Source organism: Erythrolamprus reginae, chromosome 1 (genome assembly GCF_031021105.1).
Source record: "Erythrolamprus reginae isolate rEryReg1 chromosome 1, rEryReg1.hap1, whole genome shotgun sequence".
In the NCBI taxonomy this organism is placed as follows: Eukaryota; Metazoa; Chordata; class Lepidosauria; order Squamata; family Dipsadidae; genus Erythrolamprus; species Erythrolamprus reginae.
This window is the reverse complement of record NC_091950.1, coordinates 257,216,678-257,229,633: the sequence shown is the minus strand read 5'-3', so window position 1 is coordinate 257,229,633 and position 12,956 is coordinate 257,216,678. Positions and strand designations below refer to the sequence as shown.

Genomic DNA, 12,956 nt, shown 5'->3' with positions numbered 1-12,956 from the left:
GGACGCCATCAAAGCTGACACCCACCAGAACATAGAAAAATTCAAGGAAGTAGTGCAAGATTGAAAGATGTGGAGAGACCTGGCCCATAAAATTACCAAGAACCAGACATGATTGAATGGAAATGACAACAACATGCCATCATTATCACATGTGCATATGCTCTTCAAATGTAGCTGAATCGCAACTCCCAGCATTCTTCTTTATTGCTCATCCTGCTTCTAGGATTGTTATTTAACAGCACCTGGAGGGCTGTAGTTCAAGAAGTGGACTGTGCCTGCTTCTTATTATCTGAGGTTATCGCTCTCTGAATTTATTTACCGTATTTTTCTGAGTTTAAGACGCACCTTAGTTTTGGGGACGGAAAATAGGGAAAGAATCTGCTTACCAGGTATTCATCTGGCTAGCATCCTTAGTTTGGTCAGCTTCAACACATTATTTTATCACCTGGTTAAGGGCTTTAAAAAAAATTATTTGGAGAGAGTAACAATGAAAGAGCTTGCAAACCAGTAAGAGCTGGCAACATCATTAGCTCTTGGAAAGAAACATTTGGAGCAAGTAAAGCAATAATGGAAAACATTATTACAGAGAGCAACAATGAAAGAGCTTGCAAGTGGGTAAGAGCTGGGAGCATCGTTGGCACCTGCTAAGGACTGGAAAGAAACTTATTCGGAGCAAGTTAGAGCAATGAAAAAAAAACCTGCAAAGACTTAGGGCTTGGAAAACATTCTTTGCAGAGAGTAACAATGAAAGAGCCTGCAAGGTAAGAGCTGGAAAGATTGTTAGCAGGTAGTTAGGGCTGGAAAAAAAAGCTACATTCAGAATATAAGATGCACCCAAATTATCAGACTCTTTTAGAGGGGGAAAAGGTGTGTCTTATACTCCGAAAAATACAGTATTTATAAAATGTCTATTCTGTCATAGTCACAAAAATATATTGGCAGCTCACAAAGTCAAGCAAGACAAGTATATCTTTATAAATACAATTTCTCCCCTTGCCCCTTCCTCCAAAACGTTCTATGGGCCCCAAAAAACCTCTGCAAATGTCCTGTTTTCAGCATGTTCCAGAAAGCAGATAATGTTGGAAGCAAACAAACCTCCAAAAGGTTAGTTCAAATGCTTCTGAGTTTTGGGCTTCTTCTTCACCTCTAAGAAATGGAGCGGAACCAATTGTTTTTCCTTACATGTTTAAAATGGTTGGGCTTCCCCCCTCCCGTCCCCCCCCCAGCAAAAGCAAGTGTGCCATGCCAAGGAGAATAGCTGAATATTTGCCAATGACTCTAAAGTGTGCAATAGGGTTGATATTCCTGGAGGGGTCTGTAATAAGGTAAATGATTTAGCTTTACTAGATAAATGGTCAAAGCAATGGAAACTGCAGTTTAATGTTTCCAAATGTAAAATAATGCACTTGGGGAAAATGAATCCTCAATTTGAGTATTGCATTGGCAGTTCTGTGTTAGCAAAAACTTCAGAAGAGAAGGATTAAGGGGTAGTGATTTCTGACAGTCTCAAAATGGGTGAGCAGTGTGGTCGGGCGGTAGGAAAAGCAAGTAGGATGCTTGGCTGCATAGCTAGAGGTATAACAAGCAGGAAGAGGGAGATTGTGATCCCCTTATATAGAGTGCTGGTGAGACCACATTTGGAATACTGTGTTCAGTTCTGGAGACCTCACCTACAAAAAGATATTGACAAAATTGAACGGGTCCAAAGATGGGCTACAAGAATGGTGGAAGGTCTTAAGCATAAAACGTATCAGGAAAGACTTAATGAACTCAATCTGTATAGTCTGGAGGACAGAAGGAAAAGGGGGAACATGATCGAAACATTTAAATATGTTATAGGGTTAAATAAGGTTCAAGAGGGAAGTGTTTTTAATAGGAAAGTGAACACAAGAACAAGGGGACACAATCTGAAGTTAGTTGGGGGAAAGATCAAAAGCAATGTGAGAAAATATTATTTCACTGAAAGAGTAGTAGATCCTTGGAACAAACTTCCAGCAGACGTGGTTGGTAAATCCATAGTAACTGAATTTAAACATGCCTGGGATAAACATATATTCATTGTAAGATAAAATACAGGAAATAGTATAAGGGCAGACTAGATGGACCATGAGGTCTTTTTCTGCCGTCAGTCTTCTATGTTTCTATGTTTCTAATGATAGAGTACCAGTGCAGCTACCTGCTATGGTGGATTTTTCCAGCTTTGCCAGAATAAGGCAGCAACTGCAAGTATTATCAAGCAACTTAACTATGGGTGCACCAGGATAGATTCCTTGCCAGTGACAAATGTTTACTGCAGAGGAAACAATAGAATAAGAGAAAGGAAGTGGCAAAAAAGAAAAAGAGATGCCATTGTTTCAATTACACATGCTTTGGGATGATGCCAAGCTCCTGGGAGAGCCAGCTTCTGCAGTTTAGCTAACGTCTTATTAAATGAGAGAGGATTTATATAACTTCTCTTTAAATAGATTTATTCGTTATCTACTATAAATGAATTCCAGAAACTGAGATGGAAGTTTCTGTGGCCATCACTGTTTAATAAGGCTAATCTGAATTGTCGCTGCATGGAGAGTAAACCATTTTTGCCGTTTTGTTCCTCCTGCCAACAGATTGCAGTTTGTTATGTTAGTTCCCGGCCTCATTCTCTGAATGTCAGCTGCTCTGAGATGATCTTCAGTGGACTCTTGCTGTACCTCTGCGATTCCTTTGTTGTAGCCAGCTTTTTGAAGAAGTTCCACTTTTTGAAAGGTAAGAGGTTGCTGCTGATACATAGAGTCACTTGACATCTTTGAAGCAAGCAGGCAGGCAGAACAAAAGCATCTGAACCTCTGATATTTGAACTTTCCTACCTAAAAAACTACTCAGGGGGAATAAAAGAACCTTCCACGAAGAAACATCTATTCAATGCAGGAACAGATTGGCTTCCTGGGAACAGGGAACCTGATCTGTTATTAAGGTAGCATTTTGATAAATTAATTGCCAAGAAGGAAGCCAAATGTTTCACAAGGAATAGTGTCATATACCCTAATTGATGGATGGATCCTTCCTTCCTTCCTTCCTTCCTTCCTTCCTTCCTTCCTTCCTTCCTTCCTCCCTCCCTCCCTCCCTCCCCCCGTCAAAGGTTTACCCTATTATTCCATGGATAACTTTAAAAAAGATCCATTGATTTCCTACTACCCAAAAAATATTTCTTGTATTCCTTTCCCCTCTCCTTTTCTTTTCTTTTCTCTTCCCTTCTTTTTTTTGTTTTAAGAAGAGGCTGAAAGTATTATAATAATAATAATAATAATAATAATAATAATAATAATAATAATAATAATAATAATAATAATACTTTAAATACTTCATTCATAATACTTTAAAATTGGTTGGAACCAGGTTCCTTTAATATTACCACATATCTATGATTGTCAATTCCTGCTTCCTTGGTGCCAAAAATGTAACCTTTTCCTGATGAGCAGAGGCTTAGAGCTTAGAGCTAAGACTATGACTTTTCCTCAGATCTCTTCCTCTTCGCGTACATCTCCCAAATCTCTTTCCCCTTGGTTTCATACATCTGTCCACCTCCCTGGATATAAACTACAGGAAGAGCCCTGCAGCATCATGTTTGATTGACTGCTCTAATGCCCATTTATTCTAAATACTGTATTTAGCAAATGGAAGGAGATATGAATTATTTTGCCACCTATGAAAGGTATCCTAGGATGCAGAGAGGGAAAGAAGGCAGGAGACAAGTATATTTCTAAGAGATAGCTTGGTGTTCTTGATTGCTAAAATGATTGTCCTTTCAGTGTTTCTCTTTTTGACTGATAATGTCTTTTAAGTCATTCCACAATTGAGAGCTGGGATTTGGATATGATTTTTGTTTTTAGTTCAGAGTTATGTATCTGAAGAAACATAGATAGAAACATAGAAGACTGACGGCAGAAAAAGACCTCATGGTCCATCTAGTCTGCCCTTATACTATTTCCTGTATTTTATCTTACAATGGATATATGTTTATCCCAGGCATGTTTAAATTCAGTTACTGTGGATTTACCAACCACGTCTGCTGGAAGTTTGTTCCAAGGATCTACTACTCTTTCAGTGAAATAATATTTTCTCACGTTGCTTTTGATCTTTCCCCCAACTAACTTCAGATAGTGTCCCCTTGTTCTTGTGTTCACTTTCCTATTCAAAACACTTCCCTCCTGAACCTTATTTAACCCTTTAACATATTTAAATGTATCGATCATGTCCCCCCTTTTCCTTCTGTCCTCCAGACTATACAGATTGAGTTCATTAAGTCTTTCCTGATACGTTTTATGCTTAAGACCTTCCACCATTCTTGTAGCCCGTCTTTGGACCCGTTCAATTTTGTCAATATCTTTTTGTAGGTGAGGTCTCCAGAACTGAACACAGTATTCTAAATGTGGTCTCACCAGTGCTCTATATAAGGGGATCACAATCTCCCTCTTCCTGCTTGTTATACCTCTAGCTATGCAGCCAAGCATCCTACTTGCTTTTCCTACTGCCCGACCACACTGCTCACCCATTTTGAGACTGTCAGAAATCACTACCCCAAATCCTTCTCTTCTGAAGTTTCCTTGATGCTTTCTGAACTTAGGTTGTTTTTTTTTTTGTAACATCATCTGTGATACATGGATTGGGATTTGCTCTCTGTTTATATGGTTGATGGCTTGCTCTGTCACTGATGATGGGAGTATTCTTAGTGGCTCCTTGATTTGGTTCCATAATTAAGAACATCCTCACCAATACTGACCGTGGGCAAGCTTCTCGTATATAAAAAGAGAACAAGTCCCACTTCCTTTTAGCACTGATATTATCTAGTTGGGTAATGAAATGTTTGCAAAAAAACCATAAGAGATTACTAAGGACCCCGCAGTTCAAACCCGAGCTACAATATTCTTTTCCATTAATTATGTATATGTAATACAAATGCTAATAATAATAATAATTTTTACAGGTGCCACCTTATGCGTCATTTGCCAAGATAGAAACTCCCTTCGCCAAACTGTTGTCCGGCTGGAACTGGAAGATGAGTGGCAATTCCGTTTAAGAGATGAGTTTCAAACCGCCAATGCCAAAGAAGACAAGCCCCTCTTTTTTTTGACAGGACGGCATATTTAACAAGAACTTTTCTGACATCTTCAAGGAGCTCTCTTTCAACCAAAAATAAGTTGTAAAAATAGAAACCTTTTTTTTAAAAAAAAAAACCATAATGTAGACAAAAATGTAGGCAAATTTGCAATATCTGTATTATAATTCTATTTTATTTGACACATTTGTGTTTATAATTTCAGACTGTGTCAGTATCTTTTATAATTTAAACTGTTTGAACTGTTCCTTCTTTGTCAGGAACAGAATGGAATTACTGCTTGTTGTACCGATAGTTGAATTGTTTAGAGGTTCTGCTTGTCTTTGTTTTGGTTGTATAAATTATAGAGTTTATTTTATCATGAAATATTTGGGGTGGTATGGTTCAACGTTTAGACGTAGATTCCCTTCTTAACCTTTTGCTGAATTAGAAATCAGTAGGCAGAAAGTGCTCCATTCTTAGTATGTAGTGAAGCTGATAAGTGAACAGCTATTGTGAAAAAGATTTTGGTAGAGTGCTAGAGGCAAAAGTCAACTGGGCAGTTGTCCCATTCAAGCTCCAATGAAATGAATGGGAAACACAAAGAGCTTGGCAATGTGTATCAGACTTAGTGGGAATTGCAGGGGGAAAAAACTGTCCAAGGGATTGTGCCTTATACAGTGATACCTTGTCTTACAACCTTAATCGGTTCCGGGATGAGGTTCTTAAGGTGAAAAGTTTGTAAGACGAAACAATGTTTCCCATAGGAATCAATGGGAAAGCAATTAATGTGTGCAAGGCCAAAATTCACCCCTTTTGCCAGCCGAAGCACCCGTTTTTGTGCTGCTGGGATTCCCCTGAGGCTCCCCTCCATGGGAAACCCCACCTCCAGATTTCTGTGTTTTTGCGATGCTGCAGAGGAATCCCAGCAGGGGAATCCCAGCAGCGCAAAATTGAGCGCTTCGCTGACAACGGAAGTCCGGAGGTGGGGTTTCCCAGTGAAGGGAGCATCAGTGAAATTGCAGCATTGCAAAAACACTGAAGTTCTCGAAACCCCACCTCCGGACCTCTGTGTTTTTGCGATGCAGCGCAAAAACAGGTGCTTCACTGGCAATGGAAGTCCGGAGGCGGGGCATCTCAGCGGCGGTGGTGGGTTTGTAAGGTGAAAATAGTTTGTAAGAAGAGGCAAAAAAATATTAAATCCCGGGTTTGTATCTCGAAAAGTTTGTATGATGAGGCGTTTGTAAGACGAGGTATCACTGTATTTCCATTTTAATGAAAATGGACGCTTAGGCCTTTATCCTCCTTTTTTGAGCACCTTCCACAATCACCCCTTTCCATTGCTGAGATGATTCAAAGCCCATTGTCATTACATTAGATAGGCCACAATACTGGGCAGATGATTCTAGAAGATGCTAACTGTAATGATTTCCCTAACTCTAGTCTCAGAAGCGTTGTTTGTTCTAGATAATTTTTAAAGCAGAAGCATTTATAGGACCCTGGTAAGAAGATAGTTCCTTTCCAGCTTCCTCAAGGCCTTCAACAATGACAGCGCTTTTAATATCTAATCTCATTGTAAAAGAGGGAGAGGGAAATATTGAGGGAGATATTCAGTGATGATTCACCCTGAAAGTAGCCCATATTGAACTGTTTATCACAAATACCGACAGTTGACCACCGGACATGTTTTATGACATTTTGTTTTGCGTCACTAATGTTTTATGATACCTTTTATGTATAAAGTGTTTTATATAATTTCAAGCCCACAGGGTTTTGGATTTTAAATATATTTTGTAAATTAGCCCTTTTGGAAGTACCTTCATTCAATAACTGTTGCCTACAATATACAGTTTAACCAGCTAAAGATTATGCACAGACAGTGTTTTAATAGCATGTTAGACAAACCATGACCTGTTGGGTCATTGTTTCAAAGACATTTTATTTCTAGATTCCTTAAAACCTTCAATCATGATAGAGTCTGCGGAGAGGGGTGGCATACAAATCTAATTAATAATAATAATAATAATAATAATAATAATAATAATAATAATAATAACAACAACAACAACAACAACAACTTCTAAAGTAATGGAAAAATTTAAAAAAAATTCAGAGAGATATTCAGAGATGTATCTGCCTTAAAAATAGCCTATGTTTGGACTGTACAGCCCAAACATCATCAATTGACCACAGGGAATGTTCTCTGACATGTTGTATTATGTCACCGACCAGAGGTCTGCTTCAAGTGCAATTCATGTTCTGCTTATAGCAGTATTTACAGCTATCAGCACTGGAATGGGGATAAGGAATCATCAGATTGTTAAATGCTGGAAAAAATTCATCTGTCAAAGGACTTGGCAATAAATCACAATAGGAAAAGAACAAATTAACTCCTTGAGTTAATTAACTCCTTGATAAGCAATGAGTTAGTCATTTCTTTAATTAAAATTAAAATATCTAATTTTCAGGAACATTCTTGTAAAGAGACATGACACTGCTTATAATTCAGTTTCTTCAGTGGCAAAAAGTGTTAAGTGCTTCATCCGTATGGGCTGTAATCTGTTCAGAATTAAGCACTTTTAAATCCCACTATTAAAAAAAAATAACTATACTTGCATTATTGAAATTAAGGAGTCTGGTCATTGGTGTTTTTTTTTAAAGCAGGGCCCAGACTGATTGTGCACCATGGCCTCAAGGTACACTTAAGATACATAAGAAGAAGATGGTGGATTTCCTTCACCCCTCTAGTGAAATACAATAAAATCCAGATACAATTTCCCATATTTGATCATTTGGAGAATCCAATTATTTATTTGGAGAACGAAATCATGAGAACTTTGAACAGCGTTAAAGTATTAAATTGATGACAGTAAGCTACAATTGTGCAACTATAAAATAATTAATAACATTGTGACTTAAAGAACTTGTTACACAAGAAAGTTTGTTTGCTGCTGTTATTATTTTTAATGGGTCAGTGCTATAAGAAATACATCGGGATCAAGGGTGGGTTCTAATTTGTAGTTTGGCAGTTATGTGACTGGGTGAGAGTGGCTTTGCGGTCGTGACGGTGGGGATTGCTGGTTGGTTATGGGACTGGTTGGCCATGTGACTGGGTGGGCGTGACCAACTTGACATCACTTGCGTCAAGGGCTAGGGTTAGGGTGCTTGGCCTCTCCTCGCCTCAAAGGCCTCCATGAGATACAATTTTCCTGTACTACTGAACATCCAAAATATACTTTTTTTATTACACACAAACACACAAAAAGATACATAGTCTACTACCGGTATATATACTGTATGTGTATGTATACACATACATAGAGAGAGAGAGAGAGAGTTCTTCTAAAACTACACATTCAACCTCACTTATGGCATTTGGAAAAACACCCAGAGTCCACTTTCTGCCACACATTTAATCATAACTTCTGTACATTAGAACATTACACATGCCTTCAGATGTTCTTCCCTAGTTTGCACAGGACTGTTAGAGCCAGGAAATGTCATGGATTGAATAAAATTTGGTGAAACTCACTTAACAACGCTCTTGCTTCGTAACCAAAATTTTGGGTTTAATTATGGTTATAAGTCAAGAACTATCCCTGCCTTCCTCTGCATGGCAGCTTTGTCCTAGTAAACTCCTCCTTTCTGGCAATTTTCCTCTCTGTTAGAGGCACCAAAACAATCCAGACAATGAAAGGTTTCCTGCTGCAGCAGGGGGTTGGACTAGATTACCTCTGAGATATCTTCTGGCCCTAAATTGCTGTGCTCCTTCCCTCCCTCCCTCTCTCTACTCTCCCTTCCTTCCTTCCTCTCTCTTTATTTCTTTTTCTTTCTTCTTCTGTTTTTTTCTTATTCTCTCTCTATTTTTTCTTCTCTCTCCCTCTCCCTTCTTTCCTCTTCTTCCTTCCTTCCTTCCTTCTCTCCCTCTTTCTCTCCTCCCCCCTCCCTCCCTTTCTCCTTTCCTGTCAAAGAAGGTCTTTGGTAGCAGGAGGTCTTTGGTAGCAGGAAGAAAAGCCAGATGTTTTGAAACTGAGAACATGCCCATTGATCATCTGGCATTCTTAGAGCTCCACTATTGATTAGCTTAGCCTGAGCAAGGATAGCTTAGCAGCCACTTTCAATAAACTCTCAACTCAAAATCAGTGCACACGGGGATCCCCAAAAAACAATGTTTTTTTTCTTTCTTTCTCCCTTGACGCCCCCCCCCCCGTGCTCCATTTTGGCCTAGCAAGCCTCCCTGGGAGGCTTGCTAAGGGGCGCGGAGGGAGTGCCGCACCCCACACCCCCTTTTGAGCCTAGCAAGCCTCCCTACAGCCACTTGAGAGCCAAAAGGGGCATGGGGGGACCCTGGAAGCAGGGGTGGGGTCTAACTTACCTCGCATGGCAAAAAAAAAAAACAAAGCTGAAAAAAGAATGGTGACCGCATGCACAGTGCCGGACCTGCTTCTGCACATGCTCAGAAGGAATTTTTTTTTTTTAAAGATGGTGGCACTATCATCGTGACATCACCAGCAGGTCGCTACCAGTTCAGGCGAACCGGTCCGAACCTGGAGGAACCCACCTCTGATCTGAATATCCAGTGCTAAATATTATAATATTATAATATCCAGTGCTAAATTTGCCAATTTTCATAACCAGATTCACATGACATCGAAATGGCTTCTCCTGCCCTCTAGTTCAGCGTTTCCCAACTGGTGTGCCGCGGCACACTAGTGTGCTGCGAGACACGGCCAGGTGTGCCGTGACAGCTCCAGCTGGGCGGGAGCCTCCGACCTCCCGGCTCCTGCCCAATGCCGCGGTTTCTGGCGCTCTCCTGCTGCGCCCCAAAGAAGGAAGGCAGGAAGAAGGAGAGCCTCATTCTTCGCGCCTTTTTCCCGCCTTCCCTGGCGTCGGCGGCAAGTGTCCTTTGGGGCCCGGCGGGAGGGCACTGGCAGCGGAAACAGGCTGCCGGCTGCAGCGGCCCCGGGCACCGTTCCCTGTAGGCTGCGCACGCCAATGCACCCCAAAATGCCCCCCCACGCACCCTTTTCCAGGGGCGCACAGGGAGCCGCGGCCACCCGCCCACCTGCCCGATTTCCCCCCGCGCGGCTGGGGACCCGGATCCACCACCCTCGCCAGCCCGATCTCCCTCCACCCAGGTGGGGAGGTGGATTCGCCGCCCCTGCCAGCCCGATTTCCCTCCACCCGGGTGGGGAGGTGGAGGGCCCCCCCCGCCAGCCCGATCTCCCTCCACCCGGGTGGGGAGGTGGATCCGCCGCCCCCGCCAGCCCGATTTCCCTCCAGTGGCTGATCTCCCTCCGTGTGGGGGGGGGGACGAACTGACGACCGGGGGCTGTCCGTCCGTGTTGGGTGGTGCAGGGCAGGCACAGGCAGCCCCAGGGGAGAACAAGGGAGGGAGAGAAAGGAAAGAGAGAGAAAGGGAGGGAGAGAAAATTGAATGAAGGAGGGAGAGAAAGAAAGAGTAAGAAGTAGAAAGGATAGAGAAAAAGGAAGAGAAAGGGAGGGGGAGAAAGGAAAGAGGGAGGAAGGGGGAAGAGAAAGAAGATATGAAGGAGGGAGAAAAAGAAAGAGAGATAGAAAGGAAAGAGGGAGAGAAAGGAATGAGAGAGAAAGGGAGGGAGAGAAAGGGAATGAAAGAGGGAGAAGGGGTGAGAGATAGAAAGGATAGACAGAAAGGGAGAGAAAGGAAAGAGAGAAAGGGAGGGAGAGGAAGGAAAGAGAGATGAGAGAGGAAGGAGGAGACAGAAAGAGAGGAAGGAAGGAAGAGAGAAAGAAAGAGGGATGGAGAGAGAAAGGAAGGAAGAGAGAGAAAGAGGGAGGGAGAGAGAAATAGAGCGAAAGGGAGGAAGAGATATTTTTTTTGTCCAAACTTTTTTTAGCGCCCCCCCCCCAATGTTCCCCAGGATTTTGAAAATATGAAAAATGTGCCGCGGCTCCAAAAAGGTTGGGAAACACTGCTCTAGTTTATAAGGCTTGTCTTGGATGAATAATCATATTTTTAAATATTAGGAGTTTTATCATAGTCTAGCAGAACCCCAGTGGTATTTTTTGAATGTCACTAAAGTTATCAACTTCCATCCTGCACTACATTCCCTTCCTCGCTCTTAATGGAAGAATAGCAATAGCAATAGCTGGGGTGGCACAGTGGTTAGAGTGCAGCACTGCAGGCTACTTCAGCTAACTACTAGCTGTTGTTCAGCAATTCAAATCTCACCACCGGCTCAAAGTTGACTCAGCCTTCCATCCTTATGAAGTGGGTAAAATGAGGACCCAGATTATTGGGGGAAATATGCGGACTCTATAAACTGCTTAGAGAACAATAGCACTTAGACTTATATACCACTTCATAGTGCTTTTACAGCCCTCTCTAAGCGGTTTACAGAGTCAGCATATTTCCCCCAACAATCTGGGTCCCCATCAGCATATTGCCCCCAACAATCTGGGAAGAATAAATCTCTTCCCAATGCAAAACATTGGTAGTTGCTTTTCTCTGGACAAGTAAACACCTTTTCCAGGAGGCTTATGACTTAACAGGGCTACTTGAGGAGTCAGCTGCCAAGCCAGCGGGTACCAGATTACAGAGCTCATGTTTCTCTTCCAGGCTAAGGCTCCAAAGAAAATGAGCAGGCTAAACTAGCAAGCAAACAGAATCGCTGGGAAATTATTCTGTCTGCATCTTTGTTGTTAACGGCGCATTGCTTAAAGCCAGGATTTTTATTTCAGGTTGAAACTTAAATCAGTGCTAACGTCCTTGGCAGCATACAGCCCCCTGGCAATGGAGGAAAAGAATCATCTCAAGATGCCATCTGAAGATACCGAGTCCCCTTGGTCCTGGGTAAGGCCTCCAGATCTAGAGCAGAAAGTAGATGTTGGAATTAGAGGACAGCTTGGCTTTCGCAGATGACAGGTTTAGAGCTCAGTCCTGGTCATGTTGTTTCAAAGCGAAGCTGTGTGGAATTGGTGCAAATGGGTAGAGAGGTTTCTTTGATTCCTTTAATTTTCAACTTGGCAAAAGAATGGAAATAGGGCAGATAAGGGAGGAAAGATGCAACCTTTATGTTGCATGCAGTTTAAATAGGATATTGTTTTGTTTTCTTTCAAATTGTTATTGGATGCCATTCTAATGGACAAGCCTGTCTCTTGAAAAATGATTTTCCTTATTTTAACATTGGTGAACCATAGAGGAACATTGTTTGTTGGGCATATTTGACCAGCTAAAGTCCAATTTCATCCTGAGTTTTGCAATCTTTGTCTGGCTAAACACCTGAGTCCCACGGGACTGGGCGGCATAGAAGTCAAATTAATAAATAAATAGTAAATAAATAAAGAGCAACATTTTAAAGAGCGCTGTGAGATGGATCTTGCTTTCTGAAAAATTTGAAGTGCTGCTGTTCATATTGTTATAATTTTTTATATTTTACGATTATATTTTACTGTCTTATATTAATAGCAGTAGGGATATTGGATGTTATTTTAGTTTTTTATTGCTGTGGGTTTGTGCACGCGCAAAGCATTACCCTGAGCGAACCGGCAGCTAAAGGATCCAGAACCCACCTCTGACTGTAGGATTGGATATTTGCATGAGAAGAACTTGCAAATTTGCTTTTTGGATCCGTTACAAATTTCTGGGGTGGTTAAAAAGCACACTGAACCTTAATTCTTCCTGTGCTTTTGTCTACCTGAGTCACAGATTCCCATTTAACTCAGTTCATTAAGCCTCTGATAAATGAAGGAGACTTTGCAAGTGGGTCCCAGTTCTCTGCTTCTATTATGATTTATAAAGGGGAGGTACGTGTAGGAAGATTTCTCTCGTTAGGAAATGGTTTTTCATTATTTCTGGATGGGCCTGAATGAACAGTACAGCCCCTGATAGACAAAGAAG

The 12,956-nt window shown here is 41.5% G+C and overlaps 1 protein-coding gene across 1 annotated transcript in view; it reads left to right on the top strand.

Moving 5' to 3' along the window:
- GREB1 (growth regulating estrogen receptor binding 1) overlaps positions 1 to 5,818 on the top strand; it is a 93,932-nt gene extending 88,114 nt beyond the window's left edge. Inside the window, exons 32-33 of the mRNA XM_070732891.1 lie at positions 2,607 to 2,745; positions 4,964 to 5,818. Coding sequence (XP_070588992.1) covers positions 2,607 to 2,745; positions 4,964 to 5,127 — 303 coding nt within the window. The 3' untranslated portion in view covers positions 5,128 to 5,818. The remainder of the gene's footprint in view (positions 1 to 2,606; positions 2,746 to 4,963) is intronic.
- The last annotated feature ends 7,138 nt before the right edge of the window (positions 5,819 to 12,956 follow it).